The sequence below is a fragment of the Pseudoliparis swirei genome, chromosome 1, assembly GCF_029220125.1.
Source record: "Pseudoliparis swirei isolate HS2019 ecotype Mariana Trench chromosome 1, NWPU_hadal_v1, whole genome shotgun sequence".
In the NCBI taxonomy this organism is placed as follows: Eukaryota; Metazoa; Chordata; class Actinopteri; order Perciformes; family Liparidae; genus Pseudoliparis; species Pseudoliparis swirei.
The window spans coordinates 15,327,848-15,350,835 of NC_079388.1; the positions used below are offsets into that span (position 1 = coordinate 15,327,848).

The 22,988-nt window shown below is 43.3% G+C and overlaps 1 protein-coding gene across 1 annotated transcript in view; it reads right to left on the bottom strand.

Moving 5' to 3' along the window:
• The window catches only part of eepd1 (endonuclease/exonuclease/phosphatase family domain containing 1), a 28,269-nt gene that overhangs the window by 3,593 nt on the left and 1,688 nt on the right, over window positions 1–22,988 (bottom strand). The window contains exons 3-4 of the mRNA XM_056416544.1: window positions 6,509–6,560; window positions 1,319–1,429 (exon numbers count right to left, since the gene is read on the bottom strand). Of these exons, the coding sequence (XP_056272519.1) occupies window positions 1,319–1,429; window positions 6,509–6,560 (163 nt within the window). The remainder of the gene's footprint in view (window positions 1–1,318; window positions 1,430–6,508; window positions 6,561–22,988) is intronic.

Here is a 22,988-nt window from a genome sequence, read left to right on the forward strand (position 1 = left end):
ATACATCTTCCCAAAAACTAAAATAATGATAAACACAATGAATGTTTACCAAAATTCATACATATATGTAAGTCACTGGCTGTAAAAGGTGAATATTGCCTCCCTGTGTGTTTTGAGTCGAGGTGCATTTAGGTGCATTAGAAAGCTCAGAGTTTTCCAGTTTCCAGAGATAACAACTACTATTGTAGAGGAAATGATGACGCATCCTTTGAACACAAGCTGCTCGTATATTTACATGTGTGACATTTATACAACTTTATTGTATAAATGCTTGTAATAAGACATAGTTTGAATAGCATACAGGTGATTCATAGGTTCTGAAACACTGAAGACTCCATGTTTTCAAAACAGTATGAAATGCACATTTCTTCAATAATCAAACTATCTGTAAGCTTTCTGAAGTGTCACAAGCTCAGCTGTGAAATTCTACCTCACAGCGTATCATGACTATGTGTCTGTCAGTGTATCATGACTATGTGTCTGTCAGTGTATCATGACTATGTGTATGTCAGTGTATCATGACTATGTGTCTGTCAGTGTATCATGACTATGTGTCCGTCAGTGTATCATGACTATGTGTCTGTCAGTGTATCATGACTATGTGTCCGTCAGTGTATCATGACTATGTGTATGTCCGCTGCAGACACGAGCAAGAATCACATTTATTAAAATGAACATGTTATGAGCCTTGAGGTCTTTTCGTAGCTGGATTAAAGTGCGTGAACAGGCCTCAAACAGAGAGATGTGTTCCAGATATAAGATCAGCCAACACGACTTAGTCACAGCTCAGCGATCTGTCGGGAAAAAACTGCTTCTTTTTTTTAAAGCAGTGAAAACTTAAAATGCAAAACAATTAAACAGCATAAGGAATGAAAACACCTTTGCAAGAAAACTGTGAAAAAATGTTAAAATGAAAAATGTAGGAAATATAGAAAATAAAAGACGTTAATGCAGCATGAAATGCTAAAAAAAATATTTATATATATATATATATTAAAAAATATATATAAATAAATATATATGTAAATAAATATATATACATATATACATATATATGTATATATATAAATATATATATACATATAAATACATATATGTAAATATATAAATATATATATACATACATATACGTATATATATATTTATGTATATATATATAAATATAAATATATATACATAAATAAATATATAAAATGTGGGTTGTTTCTCTCAATTCAGCTGCTTCAAAGATGTCGGAGTATTTCTGAATTGGACGTTCAATGTAAATCTGCTCTTGGAACAACGAGAAGTATGAGAGGTGTTCATGTGCTGTGTTCACCTTGCTGGAGTGTCCAGTTGGTTTTTCAGACACGACACTTTTCCACAGCCCTCGTGGCCATTTCCACTTGCGTATGCTGGCCAGCGTTCCCTGGTTCAACTCCACACAGAACTGCAACAGAAAAACAGAGAGACCACATTTTGTAAATCATTCGCAATACATGCTTAACTTTCTGAGCAATATAAGAAACAAGGTTGTTGTTTGGCTTTATTTCATAACTGTAACATCATAAGACACCAGTGCCAACTAAGGACACTGAGTCAATAAATAATGATAATCAAAGAAAAATAACACATAATGAACACATGTAAAGGAACACCGTGGTTAACTTGGAAAATATATCCTGATGTTTATCTGATAATGAAATGCCAACACGACTTCATCTCCGCTTCTGATCGGCTTCTAATCACAAGTGCACACAGTGTGTTGTTCTATGCTTTAACACCCAAGGGCAGATTAACTGGAAGTGGAGGAACAATCTAGAGTTCAGTGAACTCAAGTAGCCTTATCTCATAGAGGAACCACGGAGGGAAAGAGGAAGCCTCTTGACGACATCACTGTGGGGGGTGGCGTTCTGGAGGCCAAGGTTCCTTTGCATGGAAATTAAAGTAGGAGAAAGGAAAGGAATCGAGGGAGCTTGCTCACATGCTCACTAGGGGGCTCGGGTTGCTGCGCCGGCTGACCTGCCACAAGGCTCTAAATTTAACTCGAGAGTCTGGGAGACGAGCAGGAGTCTCACAGAAATGTGCGTTTGCCAAAGCGTGGTTTCGAACGGCGGCGCTTCAACAACAGCGGCTGGCATTTTAACGTTTGTTTAAATGGACGTCAAAGTAGGAAAAGGTCAATGTGGGGAACACCGGTGGTAAATTAAAGTAAAAAAGACATTAAATCCAAGCAGCTCGTCTACATTACATTGTCGTCGCCCCGGCAACTTGAAATGTTTATATTAAACTGCATTAACGTTAAAAGTGAAGTAACAGAAGGACCTGAGGTTGGGTTGTTAGCTAGCTGCTAGCCTCCATTAGCGGGCAGCTAGCAGCTGGATTTCGGTCCTCCGGTTCCCCCAAAAGGAGAGTTTGCTCGCTGGATTTCTATTGATTTAAAGTGTTGCTTTTGTGTGACTCTTTGTGGAGGAACAACTCATCAAATAGTCGACAAAATCATATCAAGTCAAACTATTTCTTCAATCGAGGCCCTATTTTAAATGTTCAACATAAATGTCTGCTAGTGTGATTCGTGCACTTTAGCATGAGAGCACACGTTATGCTCTTGAATGTATTTAACATACTGTAAGCATAAACAGTTTGACAGATATCTGGAAATACATCTTGTCCTCATGGGGACTAGAACTGGAACCCATGACACGCCAACGAGAGCAAGATAACGCTACTGACGCCGTTCTGTGTCAAAGTCTATCGGGCTGCAGCGAGATACACAATCGCAGAGAAGTGCTTTTATCGTCGCAGAATGATAAAAATGAATACGCAATTTTTCGTGGGGAGGTTAGAAACTCCCAACAGCATTTACTCCCCCCCCCCCTCTCTCTCTAGGGGCCTTTTGAGCCTGTAAAGTGAGCGAGGATGAATTGATCACACGTATCACTTTGCCAAAACACCCTCGTAATTCATCCTGTGGGGCACGCCGTGCAGTCGGGGCCCCTTGGCGAGGAGCCCAGTGGGCCGGGAGGAATCACCTGGCACAGCTGCAGAGTCCCGTGTTACCTGAACCCACCGTGCAGGTAAACAGCCAAAGAACAAACAAACAAACAGAAGACTGCCTCGTGTCTCACGGCCAAGGATTGAATCATCTGATTTCAAGAATGATTGTTTTCCAATAGAACAGACACAGGATGTAAAAACCTCGTCACCAACAACTGAGAAAAGCCTGAGGAAAAAAACATTTATACTTTTGGCTCAAAGACGACGAATTTTCACGAGAAAGACCGCGTTACGAAAATAGACGTGCAGCTTGAAAGATGTGAGATCTCACCAAACAGGACAAGGGACGCTTTTTACATCCCGAGTAATCATGAAAGGTTCTTTAGTTTTATTTGAAAAATAATAATCCTTTCTTTCTCTTAATCTTTTTAATGATCAAAAAAAAATCCTCACCCTGAGGACATGTTCAACCCCACTCCAGGAAGGAGCTCCAAGAATAGCACAATCATCTTTTAATTCAATTAAATAATTTAGGAGCGGTGACCACCGCAGCCTCTCGGAGTACAGCCCGTCTCTGGTCGGACGGATTTGCATGTCTGCGTGTTTACATCTTCAGATCACAGATGATCAAAGCGTCTTTCATTTCTTCTTTTCGAGAACCACTTGTGATTCCCCCCCGCCCCCCCCCCCCAACAACAACAACAACGGTCTAATTAAAGCAGGATGGACAAATGAAGACATTTAGGAGCAAACGGGAGAACTCACTGAACCCACGAGACGACTGCCAGATAACCGAATCTGTGTTTGCCAAAATCCACACAACACAAAAACAACAAGGAGAGAGAGAGGGAGAGGGAGATTAAGTTTTTATGGGAAGCGAGGCTATTTGTCCAGCTATGCGTAATAATTATTGTGTTTGCGCAAACGCTTTTTTAATGGTAACCAGGAAGGTATTCTACAGTGTGAGTAACCAAACCACGGACACAGAGGGTTCCTTAGCGACGACACAGACAGGAGGATAACGCACACGCTTTCTGTTCCACTAACCACAAACTGACACCAAATGGACCTTTACTACACGAACGCAGTGGAGTGTTAACTCACCACGTTAGATATGCCACGCTGTATCGATGACATAAACCCTCATGATGTCCATGTCAACAGATTGGTCAAAGGCCTTTTGAGAGTTGGTTTATTTCTTCCTGTATTTATTCATACATTTATTTATTTATTCTCGTATTTATTTATTTAAGTATTTATTTAATTATTCCTGTATTTATCTATTTATACATTTATTTAAGTATTTATTTATTTATTCCTGTATTTATTTATTGATACATTTATTTAAGCATTTATTTATTAATTCCTGTATTTATTCATGCATTTATTTATTTATACTTAATACATTTTAAGTCCTCCATACCGGTGGCATGATCATCTGAACCGAAAGACCAAAGAGTGTAGCGCCCTGTTCCGTTTCTCCTGTTTCTCCTCTGTCTCCTGTGTTCTGTGTCTCTTCTGTTTCCTTGATTGTTTCATTCCCTTCACCTGCCCTCAGCCACTCCTCTGTCTCCTTGATTGGTTAATTCCCATACCCTCATCCACTCCTGTCTTCTTGATTGGTTAATTCCCTTCACCTGCCCTCAGCCACCCCTCTGTCTCCTTGATTGGTTAATTCCCTTCACCTACCCTCAGCCACTCCTCTGTCTTCTTGATTGGTTAATTACCTTCACCTGCCCTCAGCCACTCCTGCCTCCCTGATTGCATCATGCCGTACACCTGTGTTCTCCCCCTTATATATTGTGCCAGTCTTTCCCTCGTCTCCTGTAGGTTTGTTGTCTTTATCTCATTGTGAAAGAGAGAACGGACGACGTCCCTCAACCACTCGGCGAGACGGGAGATGAAAAGAGAGGCTGCTGCTGAATAAGACGAGACGGAATAGACGAGAAAAGCTGCGTGAGAGGCTGGCGGCGGTGAGGAGGCTGCGATGTGCTCCAGCTCGTCCAGCAGTAACTCATCCGCCCACCACCTCCCTCTGGCTGTCCAAAATACACTCGCGCTGACCTACTTCCCTTCACGCGGCGCTCTGATTTCTCTGCCAACGATCCATCTGGTAGCCAATACAGAAAAGTGACATCGCACATGTGCAAACAAGTGCGTGGGCTGAACGGGAACACGCCGCACGGCTCGGAGACGACCGGCGAAGATTTGATGGCGGACGCTCGGCATCTTGGGCGTTAACGCGGTCGCCCTACATCTCGGTCCAGGAGGAGAGTGGGCAGCACGTCGGTGACGAGTGAGTCAGGCCAACGTTTCCTGACTCCAAGAGAATGAGAGATGGAACGAGAGAGGAAGGAACACCTTGTCTTGCCGCGGTGGTTTGACTAGTTCATAAGATAATGGTGCTCAGCGCAGTTGATTTTAATGTTAATGTCAATTTCTATGATTTCAACTGTTCTACGTGGGCCATACAATCTGGATTTACAGTCACTACCATGTACGCCTCTGCCAACCGTTCATAATGCAGCGTATGTGTCCGAAATGTCATCACTTCATCATTTTGAGAGATGTTTGTAAGTTTACTGTACAAAAAGCTAAAGGGATTAAAAAATATATGTATTTATATTGTAGGAGTCCAATTATGGAACGTTAAAATGGATGTAAGAATGGTCAACTCATTTTTGGATTTCAAAAGGATTATTTATAAAAAACATTTGAGGATTATAAGTGTGATTGAAATGTATGTATATGGAAGATGTAAGTAAATATATATATTTTTCTTTTATATTAATGATCTGATTTATTTTATAATTTAGGATAGAAATATATAAGCATTTTTGCTTCTACCCATACCTCTGTTTTGTATATTATATAGAATAATATTGTATAACAATGATTGACTGACTAAATACACAATTTTATCCAATTGGACGTTGAGTTGTGTAAAATGTGTTCATTTTTAATTGTAAATTCTTAACCAAAAATGTGACATTTCACCACCAAATTCTAATCTGTTCCTCCTCGAGTTCAAGTGGGTGTTTAATCCTAAATTTAAAGATATTCCCTGCAGGCGTTTCTGAGATTTCACGAGAATGGACGGACAACCTGGAAACTTAATTTCTGGCTGGCATAAAAGCCTCAAAGTGTAACGGCAGCAACAGAAAGTTTGCTGATCTGGCTGAAAATCTTGAGATCAGACCGAGGATCAGTTATTTTATCTCACATTAAAAAAACACCCCTTATCTTAATCCAATGTGTCCCGATTACTGCTTAAGAAGACACCCGCCAACCCACAGCAACCAGTCATATATAGAGTGGTGGAGCGCTCACACAACCCAAATGTGAGCCTAGAAATAGAAGAGACAGAAAGAGAGAGAACAGGAGAAGTGGGGTGTGGGATGTGGAGGGCTTCATTTGCATAACAGCAACACATTAAATAAATGGAAAACACTGAGCGAGAGTTTCTGCTGAGTCATCTCATTTACGACGCTGCAGATCACAGCGGGCCTCACACCTCCAGCAGCAGCTTTACCTTCTCAAGAGCCTCCCGCTCCAGCAGGTCCTGCACGGCCAGCAGCTTGATGCTGGGAACAGAAAGAGAGGGCGAGTTTAACATTTACACGACAGGAAAGTATTTGCTCATAATGTGTTTTAAAACATAACATTTGTGCCCTCTATAAGTATGAGAAGGTTCTAATGTGTAATGCTAAACCTGTCCACGTATTCTATGATCCTGCACAGTGAAGGTGTGATTGTGTTGACACAACAGAAACAAGCGGCACCGGCCCAACTGGATCCTCGACGTGATCAAAAATGTGCTCAGGGCACATTCTATGTTGTTTTTTTAAAGCTAAATAACTCTCTATAAATCGTATCGAGGGAGTTTGGATTGGTGTAATAACGACATTATTGGGCTGTGAAGGAGCGAGTCTGCAGAGCCCAATAAACATTTATCGGTATACTTATTTTTAATGACTTTAATCTAGACCAACAGTCGGCACAATAACACCAACACAATTTAGTTTTTGCGAAGCGATTTGCGGCAGAAGTGACGAGAAGCATTCCCCGTATTTCACGCGGATTAACGTTTTTTTTTAACAAAATCCTAAAAAGGGAATCAAGCAAATGTCCCTAAAATCTTCTAGAGTTCAATCTGAGCCGTTTTATACATTGGAGCTGGAGGAGAAAAAAGTGCTGCTGCAGTTACACAAGGCATTATCCTAATGCACACACACACACACACACACACACACACTCACACTCACACTCACGTCACGGGGTCACCGGGCAGCAGCACACGCAACGTAATCGGTCGGCAATTGTGAGTGCGAACCGAGAGGAGTGAGGGCATGAACCCTCTAGAAAGGTTTTGCTCTCTCTCGTCCGTAGGAATGGAGAAGGACGGAGGTTCAGATGGACGCAGCGGTCAGAACGGGGTACAAACAATGCTTTATGTGCACGGATCGAGAAAAAGAAAGCTCTGGATAGATGAGCTCGATGTGCTCGATATCGAGGTGCGGCGGCCGGTGTGTGTGGTGGCGGTGGGCGACACACACACACAGCTTCCATGCACGTGATTACTATCGAGTGAATCCCTCTATTGATATCCGAGTCACTTCAAGGGTACCGGTCTTTAAACAATGACCGACTGACATGCAACGTCAGCATAACAACGATCAATTCCCATTTCCTTTCCATTCTCGTCCCGTGACGTGCAGACGGAGGCCAGATGTGTCGACCGGAGGTCGTGTTTCAAACCTCTGACCGTGGGGTGGCTAAGGAGTACTGAATATCACCACGAGGCCCTTTAACCACTTCCCCTGACCTCACGGATACAAACGACCTGTGTGTGCCGACTCCGTCTTCATGAAGCGGATGGACTAGCAAAGCTGTAATCGGTGCGTTTGTAATGTTCTTGGACGAGAGTTCACAGCCACGATGGAGACCGGTCGAATTAGAGTCAATGGAAGCAGCTGCCGATGCACATTCAGCCGACTGCAGCTCGTCCAGGAGCTGAAGGAGAAAGAGGCCCGGAGGTGGAAATAGCTCTCGGCGAGTGGAAAGCTCCGGGTCCATTCCTATTATCCTGAAGCGGAGCCCTAAATATCCTGTCCACAGCTATTCTGATATGATGGTGCACTGCTCAGTGGATTTACTGCTGTCGTCATGTTGGTTTGAATATGTTATGGATGCTTCTTCTCACCCGACCCCCTGCTGGTGTGGGGGCGGCGACGCTCCGCAGAGTACAAGAGTGATGACTTACTGATGGGGTTTGCGGCTGTGAATGTGGAGGGTTCGTTCTTCGGGGAGCATCCTGAGCTCAGTCCATTTAAAGTCCGGCGAGATCAGCGGATCTCGTTTCGGATGCTCGTTAATCGTGCAAAATAGAAAGAGTTGATCCGCAGGAAGCGGCTAATGCAGTTTTTTTATTGCAAAGCGACGCCCCCCCCCCCTCCCCCCGAAGGCAGAAAGGATCATTTCTAATTAAACTACTTTCAGGGGGCTTTTGATACTTCATGGTAACTCGTGAAGTTTTGGGCCATTAGTAACGCCACGGAGCAATGTCCCCGTTTGAGTTTTTATCGTGCACACACACACAGACACACACAGACACACACACACACACAGACACACACACGTGCACCCTCGCAGGCCCACGGGTGATCCCAAACACATTTCCTGGGGGTCGCAAGTTCCTTTTTGCTGCCGTGTGTTCTCGCTGCAGCGAGGCTCGCCGGCCAATCACGGCCCGCCGTGGAGCAGAGCGGGGCGGGGGTGCATTTCTGCTCGTCGGTGTTGTTTAATTTTGGTTGCGTTTGAAATAAATGATTTTGTTTTCTGTGACAGCAAAGTAGCACGAAGCCAAAACATGGTCTCATGGTCGAAAAGTAAACTACAGACACAAAATGACAGGACGACGAGAGGCCACAAAACTAAAGTTGTGTTGAGGAGAGAAACATCATGGGTGGGCGAGATATAACTCGATAGAATTGGGTTTAGCTATAAAAACAACACTAACATCTCAGGGTTGAAAGTCTCATTTTATATGAAAAAAAAGACTGGAATTGACTTTTTGTTCTTTTGGATTTAAAAAAGTGTCCATGCACACAAAAACCTAGAAATGGTTTTGCACTACTATTTCCCATCGGATGATTGTTTAAGTTTGTGAAGCTGAAGTAAATTCAGGTCAGATTATCTCCAGTACCCAGAAAATGGTGAAAAAGCCATGAAATGCAAACGACCCTCCTCCTCCTCCTCCTCCTCTTTCTTTACATAACAAAGGTCGTTGAACCCCTCTTTGCAAATGGTCGAGCAGGATCAATATTCCTTATATCACTTCTCCACCGCCTGCCCCACCCAAACCGAACAACCTCACGTTACGCAACGCTCGAGAGTCGGAGCAGAGTCTCCCGTCGCCCTCCGGCGAGTCCAGGTGGTGCCCAGCGAATAATGTGGGCTACGTAGACAACTGGAAGACTTTCTGGGGAAAACCTGATCTGATGAGGAGAGACGGCATTCATCCCACGTTGGACGGAGCGCGTCTCATTTCTGCGAATATGACCAAGTTGATCACCGGACTTAATCCATGACAACCCAGGGTTCAGATCAGGAACCGGGAGCAGAGTTGTAGTTTAACACCCTTCTCTGCTCTTCCATTCGAGCAGTTACCCACCCTTGACTTTAGAGTAGAGACTGTGTCTGTCCCACGGCCACTTCAATTAAATAAATCAAAAGTAAGCAGAAGAGTCGTACACAATAACCTTATACAAGTTAACACAATTATTTCAGCAGTGCAACAAAATAGGTCTATTAAATGTGGTCTCCTAAATATTCGATCTCTGTCATCTAAAGCTGTGTTACTGAATGATTTAATATCAGATAATCACATTGATTTATGTTGCCTAACTGAAACCTGGCTGAGCCATGAAGAATATGTCTGCCTGAATGAATCGACTCCTCCAAGTCATATTAATACTCACATTCCTCGAGGCACCGGTCGAGGAGGTGGAGTAGCAGCCATCTTTGAATCGAGCCTATTAATTAATCCTCAACCAAAATTACACTACACCTCATTTGAAAGCCTTGTTCTTAGTCTTTCACATCCAACCTGGAAAACACTACAGCCAATTCAATTTGTGATTCTGTACCGGCCACCAGGTCCATATTCAGAGTTTATATCTGAATTCTCAGAATTTATATCAAGTTTGGTTCTTAAAACCGATAAAGTTATTATTGTTGGAGATTTTAATATCCATGTGGATGTTGATAATGATTGCCTTAGTGCTGCATTCATCTCCTTGTTGGACTCGATTGGCTTCTGTCAGAGAGTACAGAAACCCACTCACAGCTTTGGCCACACGCTTGATCTTGTTCTTACTTATGGCGTTGACATTGAGCATTTGAACGTCTTCCCACAGAATCCTCTTCTGTCAGACCACAACCTCATAACTTTTGAATTTATACTACCGGAGTGTACTCCGTTAGTCAAAAGTTTCTACACTAGATGTCTAACTGATAGTGCTGTAGCTAAATTTAAAGCGATTCCTTCTGTATTTGATTCGATACCACGTCTCAATATAACAGAGGACTCCTGGTCTAACTTTAGTCCGTCCCAGATTGATCATCTTGTTGACAGTGCCATAGGCTCTCTGAGAATGACACTGGACTCGATAGCCACTCTGAAGAAGAAGACAGTGAGGAAGAGGAGGTTTGCTCCTTGGTATAACCCTCAGACCCGCAAACTGAAGCAAGCGTCACGAAAGCTTGACGCATATGGCGTTCAACTAATCTCGAAGAATCCCGCTTAGTTTGGCGAGATAGTCTTAAAACATATAAGAAGGCCCTCCGTAATGCCAGAGCAGCCTATTACTCATCAATAATAGAAAAATAAAACAACCCCAGGTTTCTCTTCAGCACTGTAGCCAGGCTGACAGAGAGTCACAGCTCTGTGGGCCGAGCATTCCTATAAACCTTAGTGGTAATGACTTTATGAACTTCTTTAATGAAAAGATTTTAACTATTAGGGACAAGATTAATAATCTCTTGCCCATAACCAGTGCCAATCTGTCCTCAAGTGGAATGGCCTTGGAAACGCTGTATGCCCTGGTGTATATTTGGAGGTTTTCTCCTATCAACCGTGACCAATTATTTTCAACGGTTTCTACTTGAACACGTCTACCTGTCTCTTGGACCCCATCCCGAGGCTGCTTAAAGACGTTTTGCCTTTAATTGGCGGCTCTCTATTAGATATTATCAATGTGTCTCTGCTAACAGGCCACGTACCACACTCCTTCAAGGTGGCTGTTATTAAACCTCTCCTGAAGAAGCCCACTCTGGATCCAGAGGTATTGGCTAACTACAGACCGATCTCTAACCTCCCTTCCTCTCCAAGATCCTTGAGAAAGTGGTCGCAAATCAGTTGTGCGACTTTCTACATCATAATAGTTTATTTGAGAAATTTCAATCAGGATTTAGAAAACACCACAGCACCGAGGCGGCACTGGTGAAAATTACAAATGACCTCTTAATGGCAGCAGATAAAGGACTCCTCTCTGTCCTGGTCTTGTTAGACCTTAGTGCTGCATTCGACACCATTGACCATGACATCCTGTTACAGAGACTGGAGCAGTCGATTGGCATTTCAGGCACGGCACTAATTTGGTTTAAATCCTATTTATCAGATCGATCTCAGTTTGTATTTGTAAACGATGACGCCTCGATAACCACCAACGTTAATCACGGAGTTCCACAAGGTTCTGTGCTTGGACCAATTTTATTTACCTTATACATGCTTCCTTTGGGCAATATTATCAGGAAACACTCCATAAACTTTCATTGTTATGCAGATGACACTCAACTATATTTATCGATAAAACCAGAGGAGAGCAACCAACTCTGTAAAATTCAAGCATGTCTTAAAGACATAAAAACATGGATGACCTGCAACTTCTTGATGTTAAACTCAGACAAAACCGAAGTAATTTTAATCGGCCCTGAGCACCTCAGAGATCAATTATCTGGTGATGTGGATTCTGTAGACGGCATTGCCCTGGCATCCAACACCACTGTAAAGAATCTTGGCGTTATCTTTGATCGGGACTTGTCCTTTAACTCCACGTAAAGCAAATCTCAAGGACTGCATTCTTTCATCTCGTAATATTTCAAAATCAGGCACATCTTGTCTCAAAAGATGCAGAAAAATTGGTTCAGCGTTCGTTACTTGAGACTGGATTACTGCAACTCCTTATTAGCAGGCTGCTCTAATAAATCTCTTAGGTCCCTCAAGTTGATCCAGAATGCTGCAGCTCGTGTTCTCACTAAAACTAAGAAAAGAGATCACATCACTCCTGCACTAGCTGCTCTGCACTGGCTCCCAGTAAAATCAAGAATCACTTTTAAAATTCTTCTCTTAACCTACAAAGCCTTGATTGGTGATGCTCCATCATATCTTAAGGAGCTTGTCGTACCATATTGCCCCACTAGAGCTCGCTCACTAAATGCGGGACTACTTGTAGTTCCTAGAGTCTTAAAAAGTAGAATGGGAGCCAGAGCCTTTGGTTATCAAGCTCCTCTTTTATGGAACCAGCTTCCAATTTCAGTCCGGGAGGCAGACACAGTCACCTCGTTTAGAGTAGACTTAAGACCTTCCTCTTTGACAGAGCTTATAGTTAGGGCTGAATCAGGTTTGCCCTGGTCCAGCCCTTGATATGCTGCTATAGGCTTATAGCTGCGGGGCGTTTTAGGATGCACTGAGTACCTATCTCCTCTTTTTCTCTCCTTAAGGATGAATTTTCATCTCTCAATCACACGTTACTAACTCTGCTTTCTCCCGGAAGTCCTTTTGACTTTCGTCTCATGGGGTCATCGGACCCTATGAGACGGCATAGATCTATCTGCCTGATGGATCGTCTGGGTCGTGGAATTCCTGCTCATGACTACGCCACTGTCCTGTTGAGACTCCGCCCTCCTCCTCCCCACCGCCATCTGCCTGATGGATCGTGGAGTCTCCATCGTGGAATATGCCTACTATGAACTATTCATACACTCTGTCATATTCATTGAATGTATTTTAACTCTAAATCTGTCCTTCTGTACACATTACATCTATTGCATCTGTCCATCCTAGGAGAGGGATCCTCCTCTGTTGCTCTCCTCCAGGTTTCTTCCTTTTTCCCCTGAAGGGTTATTTGGGAGTTTTTCCTGGTCCGATGTGAGGTTTTGGGGCAGGGATGTCTATGTGTACAGATTGTAAAGCACTCCGAGACAAATTTGTAATTTGTGAAATTGGGCTATACAAATAAACTGAATTGAATTGAATTGTTGTCAGAGCAAACAGGCCTGCAGTCACAGAGACGATACCCGGAGGTGTGATCACGACGAGAACGATCCTCCCGGTTCCACCGGCCAGGATCCAAACCCCCAGCGGCCCCAGAGTTGACCCGCGCTGTCATGATGGAGATGAAGGAAAAAACGCTGAGTGTGTGTGTGTGATGCAGCGAAGTGCTTTGATTGTACTTCCAGGCCTTTTTTTTTTTAGAGGCCAATAAAAATCTGCTGTGTCTATAGGAGATAGAGTCCCAATGCAAACACTGAAGAAAGTGTAGGTGCAACAAAACAAACAAAAACACACACACACACACACACAAAGCTTGCAGAAACACTCTGTGACATGGAGCCTAATCCATCAGTGTCACCGTGACAACAGAGCCTGTCGTCGAAGGCGCTGGGGGTCTCCGGGCCTCTGTATCTGCTGCCGCCGCGCAGACACAAACACAGAGCGTCCGCTTCGGTGTTAGTCAGATTTTTTTTTTAAAGGCCGAGCCGAGGACGGGCCCAAGGTCGCACGAGAAGTGACGAGCGGCGTTGACCTTGTGCATAAGCGATGCCTCTTTGGATTCTCTCGCCCTGCGCGAGGAGAGAGATCCAGAGCTGCAGTTCACCGCACGTGTGAAGAGAACATCGGGACAATTAACTCGGGGAAATGATCTCGAACGAGAGATATTAAAGAGCCGAGAGACTCGGACCGTGTCCCGTCGTTATCAGAACGGTACAGCTCTAACACGTAAGTAATCAATCGATCACAACTATAACTTTTATTAATTAAAAATCACATGTGCATTCGTTTGGATGGGTTGCAAATGACAAACCCTAATTGGAACGTAAGGAGGATTATTCTGCTGTATCGGGACAGAAAACGTTTCTTTACTTTCTTTCCACCATGAATCCTAAATCACACACGCTGTTCCTTTAAGGTGGTCCTCTTCTAGAAATCGGTCGCGCCCATATAAGGTGATGCCTCTCTTAGTTGCAATCCCCCTGATTAAAGGGAGCGGCGTTCGTCTCACCGGTGACGATAACAAGTTCGTTTGATTTGCTGCGTGCGGGACACAAACGAGCCCCGATCAGCTGTTTTTTATAAGCAAATAAATTGGGTTGGGAGCCCTGCGTTGGCCTCCTGGCCGGGCGATGCCCCTAACTCACTGTCCGGCCGAGATATAAAGTGCTGCGCCAATGGAAATTTCCACATGAGCACCCGGCGCCCTGCATCAGCTCAGCATAGCCCCCCCCCCCTCCCCCCTTGCAGCACCCCCCATCCTCATGACCTCAGGACCGGCTTCGATCTCACCGGGTAGTGAATACAGTCGTCTCCCGTGGAATCGAAGCGTCGTTCACTCACGTCCCCGACACGCCTGGGTCTCTGATGGTTCCCTCGGTAAAGGGATTAAAAGAGTGTGTGACGCCACCGCCGCACTACTCTGTGCCCGCCGAGCTCGTAATCCGGGCCTAAAATACCGACCGCAGATGTTGGGTACATGGGGGGGGGGGGGGGCTCTGCTGCAGGTCGTGGTAGCAAAGAATGTGAATGCACTTTGTGGAGAATAATTTGCTCCATGCAAGTTTCCTATGATTCGCTTCCTTGGTGTAATCCAATAAACGAGTCACATCATAATAATAATAACTAGAATGGGCACTCGGCAGAGCGCATACCATCGCATATCACAAGATTGGGCATTGAATTATGAAAATGTTGGCATTAGTTGCATGCCAATTGGATAACAATTTACCGCGCTATGGTAAAAAGAAGATTTTGACCTTTTCATGACCTTGACCTTTGACCCGATCGATCCCAAATTCTAATCAAATGGTCCCCGGATAATAACCAATCATCCCACCAAATTTCATGCGATTCAAGAAAATATTGACCTGTTCATGACCTTTGACCCGATCGATCCCAAAATCTAATCAACTGGTCCCCGGATAATAAACAATCATCCCACCAAATTTCATGCGATTCGGTTCAATACTTTTTGAGTTTTGCGAATAACACGCATACAAATAAATAAATAAATAAATACACGGCGATCAAAGCATAACCTTCCGGCATTTTCAATGCGAAGGTAATAAATAAATACACGGCGATCAAAAAATTACCTTCCGCATTTTCAATGCGAAGGTAATAATAAGTCTTCATTTATACCACACACTTCTTAGAGACTATGTACTTAAAAAGTAATAAAATAAAAACAGAAAACATTCCTTTTCACACTTTAAAAGCTCTCAACAGAGGAATAAAAACGGGAAAACTATTCAATTTGATCAATTTATCTGAAAACAAATAAATCAATAAAAATGTATATGTATAAAAAGTGTTATTATAAATACATAAAAGATATTTTTTAGAGAGGGCAGATAAAGTGCACGCTGTTTCCTGTGAGCCTCCCAGCTCGGTCTCACGTGAACGGAGGCAGGAAAACCATTAAGACTATTATAAATAAGATCTATTCAAGTATTCATGCCGGGAAGTTGATTTACCGGAGTACAAAAAAAAGAAAGAAAGAAGCACCTGCTGATTTGAAGGCATCTCTTTCCCCTCATGTGACCGATAGAGTGAACGGCGGCTCCGGTGTAAACACTGAGGCGGCGGCCATCGACGTGAAGGGAAAGGGCGTCGATACGAAATGCGAAAGGCCGGACGGCGAGATTATCGACGCCCTGCCGAACCCGGATTCCAGTCGACGTCGACGATTCTGTTAGTAGTAAGTAGTAGTAGTAATTTATTTCCATAGGTACATATATAACGTGTCCATACTGACAGGCATTAACAACAAAACAATGTACGAATGGAGGACCGTCCAAAGACCGAGGTCTGTAGGCTCCTCTGAAATGAGGAGTTGGACGGCTCCGCCCCGAACCCTTTAACCCCTCCCCTAACCATTTAGCCCCTCCCCTAACCATTTAACCCCGCCCCCTCCCAACTACTACAGGCACACAGACAGTACACACACACATGGATCAAAACATAAAATGTCGTCCAAGCAACAACAAAAAACCCCAGAACAGGAAAAAAGAAAAAAGAAAAAAAGAAACATAGTAAAAATAATAATAAAGGCAAATTTGAACTTCTGATAACTTAGGGAAAAAAATAATATCACGAACATCAAGGTATGTATATAAGATTTAATTTAAATATCTTTCCTCTATTGTACTGTGCCGCCAGGCTGTATATAAATAATAATAACTTCTAAAGTGAAGTGAGATGGCGTTTAAGGTGAGAACCAAATGTTAAATGTCACGGCTAAATGTTCAACGGCCTGATCTGAGTCAAATTGAAAAAAGAAAATGAAAGCCGACACAAACCTTTGGCCGACGCGACGAGGATGAGGGTTTCTTAATTCTCTCCCTCTGACCTGCAGCTCACTGCAGCTAGCTTTGTGTGATGTCAGTCACCATTAGCCCTGTCAGCAAGGTCAAAGGTCGTACCACTGAAAACAAACCCCCCGGCGCCTTGACTTTGTGAAGAAAAAACAACAACAACAACAACAACAACCACCTTGAGTAATATTGTGGCTTTAAAGTCAGGAGACAGATCCGTAACGCCCCCGGATGAATGTGAACCGTTCCTTCCGCTGCCTCTGAAAGTCTGTTCGCCTTTTTGTCCGCGCACACAGAAAAAAGGCGCATTAATTAAAATAACTTTTTATAACGCCGCGGTGGAAGTTTTTATTGACGAGGAAATAAACTACCCGACAACAGCCTCCGAGCTGAGACGCGTTCATCCTCCGGTGCCTTCGGGATGCACCGTCACCGCAGCGGCCGCAGACACCAGCTCCAGCACATACACCCACAAATAAGCTCCTTTTTTTAAACATGTATGTTCCTGTGCAGATACAACACCAACACGATGTGAGGTGGGTACAATAAGAGATTTGGGGATAGGTGTCTTTTATGCTTTTCGAGGGGAGGAATGCTAGCCTGCTTCCTCGTCTTTATGCTAAGCTAAGCTAACCGTGTGCTTAACACTCCAATAGATTTTTCTCATCTAACTCTGGAAAAGAGTGAATGCATCTTCCCCAAAATGTGGAACTATTGCTTTTTCCATCGCCTTCACAGAAGTCACGTCCGTGTATACTGCACGCCCACGTCCACAAAAAGGTGTGTCTGTGTGTGTCTGTGTGTGTGTGTGTGTGTGTGTGCGTGTGTGGGTTTGTGTGTGTGCGTGTGTGTGTGCGTGTGTGGGTGTGTGTGTGTGCGTGTGTGTGTGTGTGTGTGTGTGTGTGTGTGCGTGCGTGTGTGTGAGGGCGACTTGAAGGCTGGCTGATTACTCCCATCAGCAGGCTGCGGTGTATGGAGGACTCAAAATGACTTAAGTATAAATAAATAAATAAATGCATGAATAAATATAGGAATAAAGAAATAAATGCTTAAATAAATGTATAAATAAGTAAATAAATGCTTAAATAAATGTATAAATAAATAAATGTATAAATAAATAAATAAATGCTTAAATAAATGTATAAATAAATAAATACAGTAATGAATAAATATAAGTTATAAATCAACAGGACATCATTAAATAAATAGATTTCTACATTTCTGTATTTCTTCATTTATTTATTTCTCTATTTATGTGTCCACACGTATTTCTTCATTTATTTATGTGTGACATTTACGTGTCCGTATATTCAAATGAGCTGCGGCGGTCAAGTCACTTTAAGTCCTCCATCGCGGTGTGGCCGAGCGCAGTTTGCTGCGTAACCTTTGGAACGCGAGAGTTCATTGAACTCTAGTAGCTCTCGGCTTGTGCCAGGAAGTGTGTAAAGCCTGACGACTGCTCACACAGCGAATACCACGAGCACTGCGCAAACACACGACGGCCTCCTCCTCCTCCTCCTCCGTAACAATGATCGCCGTTCAGGTTGCAACCCCGCGGCTCGGGAAAACACAGGAAGTCAGAGGCACGATGCGAGGGGGAAGTGGTGGAGATTTTACAAAGGGAGGGGTGGGTTTGGAGGAACATGGACGTGGAGGGAGATCTAAAGATGGTGCCGAAGGTAACCGGACAGTTCTTATGAGAAAACAAAAACACATACTACACACACCTTGGTCAAACAGACGAGTCATGTGAGGCTGCAGGTTTCACCCGGCGCGTCCTGGGTGGGGTGGAGGCGAGGGAAGGTTTCATAAACATGGATGATCGCAAAGGAAATCATTCCAGAGCTTCTCTGCAGTACATTTAACATTTAGATATCATTTGGAGGTGAGTAGCCTCTGTCTAACACTTCGTTTTTTACATGAAGCTTCTTAGTGTAAATTATGGTTTATTATTCCTCATTGTTTCCCAATTTTAACTGTTATCAGCCAATGAAAAGTCAATAACATGGTATTTCACTCTCATTCCGTCTCTTTCTCTTTCACTCAGGAGCCGATTGCAAAGGTTCAGTTACCTGAGAAACGTAACGTGACTTATTCTGACCCAACCGGTGATCTTTTCTCACCCTAATATCGCAGCTTTGTTGTCTACTCTAAACCGACATTGTTTTCACGCTGGCAGCTCGTAAGTCAACACATCGGGCGATGAGGTCGCTCCCCGTAGAGGCCATCACTCTGAGATCGCCTCCAGCAGACAGAAAGTAGTATTTGGGTGGAATGAAACTGGATCAGCCCTGAAACTCCAGTCTCTCCTCTGTTGCCAGAACAACAAGTTCCTGTTTTTGCATTTTTTGCAACTGTCAAAAAAAAACCGAATGACACATCAATCATGTGCAGCAGGCTGGGTTGAATTACTCTCAAGCTCTCTTTAGCTGCCATGCCAGGTGAAAGCATTTGAGAGGAGGCCTTTTGTTAGAAAGTATTGCATTTCCATTTAAACATTATTTTGCGACGTGAGGTTAGTGTCGACACGACTTCTGCTTTTCGCAATCCATAAACAAAGTAAACATTTTTTAAACGCCGTTGAAGTCGTTTCCGGTTGAGTAACTCCGGGGTTGTGTTTTAGTTTGGACGGATAGAAACGGAGGCCGTTGAAAACTATCGCGCAGATGCTCACGTTTAGTTTTTTTTGGATCGAGTCTCATCGGTCGTGACACGGCCGCCCCTGATTGGTCCCTCCCTGACCATGTGATCCTCTTTAGGGAAAAATCAAATGAAATTCTGATCCGGGGAAGAAAACTCTGATCTTACTTTTCTCCGTTCTGTTTTCTCTGCAACTAAACAGCCGAGTGTCTTCTTCATGTGTGTGCACTTTAACATGGATAGTCATGTGATGTGAGGAGGAAGACCTTTTCTGAAGAGAGATCGCTTTAAAACAAAAAAAGGTGCGGATGTCGTCAAAGTGGTTACAGTGGGTACAGAAAGTATTCAGACCCCCTTTAAAATGTTCACTCTTTGTTTAATTGTAGCCATTTGCTAAAATCAAAAAAGTTCATTTTATTTCTCATGAATGTACACTCAGCACCCCATCTTGGCAGAAAAAAACAGGAATGTAGAAATTGTTGCTGATTTATTAAAAAAGAAAAACTGAAATATCACATGGTCTCATGAGCAGTGGCGGTTCGTCCATTCTGCGCCGCCCCTCTTAAAATTTGGAGATGAAAAAAAAAGAAGAAGAAAAAAAAAAATCCTGTCAAAAAACATTATATGCCAAATCATTTAAATAGTAAATATACCGTGTTGACGCGCTAAATGTGTGTGGGAGACCGTAAGCCTGTCAACAACCACTTAAGTTAATGTGAAAAAATATAATATATCGCCATTATCACGGAGAGAAGCCCCTCCCCTTTTCCGAGGCGGTCTAACGTGTGTGTACGGCATCAATACAACATTTCAGTCATTTTGACAATGACCGGCTTCACATTGGCGGATGAAACCGGGAATCTTGGTGCGCACAAATGTGCGCACGCGATTGGATTATTCGGCAGATCAGAGACCCGTATGTTCCCTCAGCCCATAGAGCAGTGTTGCCAGGTCCGCGGTTTTCCTGCGGAATCGGGCCACTTTTGAAGTGTTGCGGGTTGAATTTTTTGTCCTTGGTTCGGGTAGACCTATTTTGCATGCAAATTACATGAATATCTTTAAATAAAAATCCATATTTTAAATGAAATAATTTATTCATACCCAAATCCTACCAAACTGACTCCAGATCAGCACGTACACACATTTTATTTATGATAATATACTGTATCTAATTACACAAGGCCATTTTAGGACCTAGGTGAAATAACTTGAGGGAAAACTGCTTTTAATGCTGAAGACAGAGCTTAGCCTCATCTATGGCACAGAGGAATTTCGATCCTGTTGTGGTGCTGTGGATCTTTTCCAGTTGTTCATGGAAAATAATCTTTCGGAGGTATTTTCAGAGACAAAAACACTGCTGAAAATCATCATCACAACTCCCATGACCACTGCTGAGGCTGAGAGGTGTTTTTCAACACTGAAAAGGGTTAAAACCTTACTCAGGAGAGACTGAATGCCTTAGCCATGCTCTCAATGGAAAAAAGGCTGGTCACAAACATGATTGACTTTAATCAGAGAGTCATTGAGAAGTTTGCCAACTTGAAAGAGAGGCGGGCTAAATTTCTTTACAAGTAGTGGGGCCAATGTACAATGTGATGCATCTCTTTCTGAATCCAATGTTTCGTTTGTTTCGTTGTTGTGGACAGTGTTGAGCACTGTGTTCTTGAAATAAAGCTTTGTTACAATATTCTACTCAAAACCTCTTTTCTTCTCATTGTGGAGTGCTATTTAAACCGCGCCGCCCAACTGCGCCCCCCCAAAAAAAATGTCACCAGCTGCCACTGCTCATGAGACCTCGTTCCAAAATATATACAGTGAAGTATCACATGGTCATAAGTATTTTAAAGGAGTCTGAATACTTTCCGTACCCACTGTAGTCTATATAAGAAGAGACGGAAGACGTTGTGTGTGAAAAGAAAGCTTGAAGTACACACACACACACACACACACGTCGAATTGTCACATTTGGAAAGTTAGAAAAGGTTTAAAGCGACTGTTAGGAATATCCGACAATAACAAGCACTCAAACACGACGCGACCTTGAGGAACGCTTCATATCGCATCTTCTGTTAAAGTACGTTTAAATGTCGACGTCAGCAGACCCGTACGGTCATATTCTTGAGTCGATGGCACCGTCTCGCTCGGTTTATGCTCGGCGTACAGCGCTGTCATGGAGAAATGTACCAAATGAGTAATTCACAAGTGGAACAGACGCTCGGACCTCTTTCTCTCATCGTTTTCCGCCTCCGGCCCTTTATACAATATCTCCGATATAAAAATAGGCCGAAGAGCATCGAGACAAGCCGGCCTTCATAGTAGCCGGCGTTTGGGAGCAGCGAGGATGTCGTCATCAGACAACAGACCGGTTACTCGGAGTTCATAACCAGTTGCAGAATGAGCCCATCAAAAATATTTCAATGATATCCGATTGTTTAGAATAGTCTGGAACAGTCTGGGTATCGAGTCCATGACAGTTCAGCTCATCAGGAAGATTGTAAAAAAAAAAAAACTGGCATAGAGAAAGAAATCCCAACGAGGTCGATTTAAACTTCTGAAGTGCCGTCTGTGTGTCAGAGGGAGACCGCGCGGTGACGCTTTCCGACGCCCCGACATGCGCTGCAGGAATGCCCCGTGCGGCCGGTAAGCCGGCGGGTCGGGGCGGGTCGGGGCTCCCCACCCAGAGGAGGACCCCGCACAGCTCCAGGCCCGTCACACACACACACACACTCCCCTCTGAAGAACAAGGCGGGCCACGCCGGCGGTCATGTACGCAGAGCAACACGTGTATCGCGCACGGCGTATCAAGACGAGGAATCTCAGCCCCGAGCTGATAAAGTGTTGAAAAAAAAGGTGAATTGATCTTATTTGTTGATTTATCGGAACCCGCCACTGAACCGCTGCTCTCAGGGTTCATCAGGGCAGATTAACCCGGATTCACCGAGGCCTACCGGCGCCTGCTGTTTGCATGAATGCTGCATTCTGGGTAAAAGGAGCACGGCCACTTGAAGTGGTCCTGAACACATCGCGGTGCTCTCCAGAGGCGTTCCTCCTCCTCTCATTTTCTTTACAAGGGAGATTCTGGTCACGAGAATAACAGGGCTTTAATATAAATGCAAATATGAAGTTGTTCTATACCACCCATGTGCCACGTTTTCTTTCTTTGTGTGTATTTGTTTAGGTTATACTGGCTTTATACACTGCTGCACACTTTATTATTGTCACACAGATGTTTTTATGAACATTAATATGTATTTATATTGTGTATTTGTACAAATATTTGCAATTCTTCCAAAAATAGTTTACTTAAAAAATATATATATTTTTCCTTTCTTTCTTTAATTTAAATTTAAGTTGAATTTCCAATTTATTTTTATTTTAAAAAATTGGTTTTAAACGCAGTGCAAGCTTAATTTTTTGTCAAATACACCTTTTAGTTAATCACTAGGTAAATATATATTGTTTTGAACTCTTAATGAACCTGCTCTCACCTTGTGTGTGTGTGTGTGCGTGTGTGTGTGTGTGTGTGTGTGTGTGTGTGTGTGTGTGTGTGTGTGCCCTGTCATGTGCATATTCATCAGGTGCAGTACACACAGTACTGGCCTGCTACAATAAAACAATGATGTGTTCTATGTGTCATTTGAGGCGTGTTCATTCAATAACACACACCTTAACTTAGGCTCATCTGGCAGTGCAACATAAACTAATAAGTGTCTTTAAAC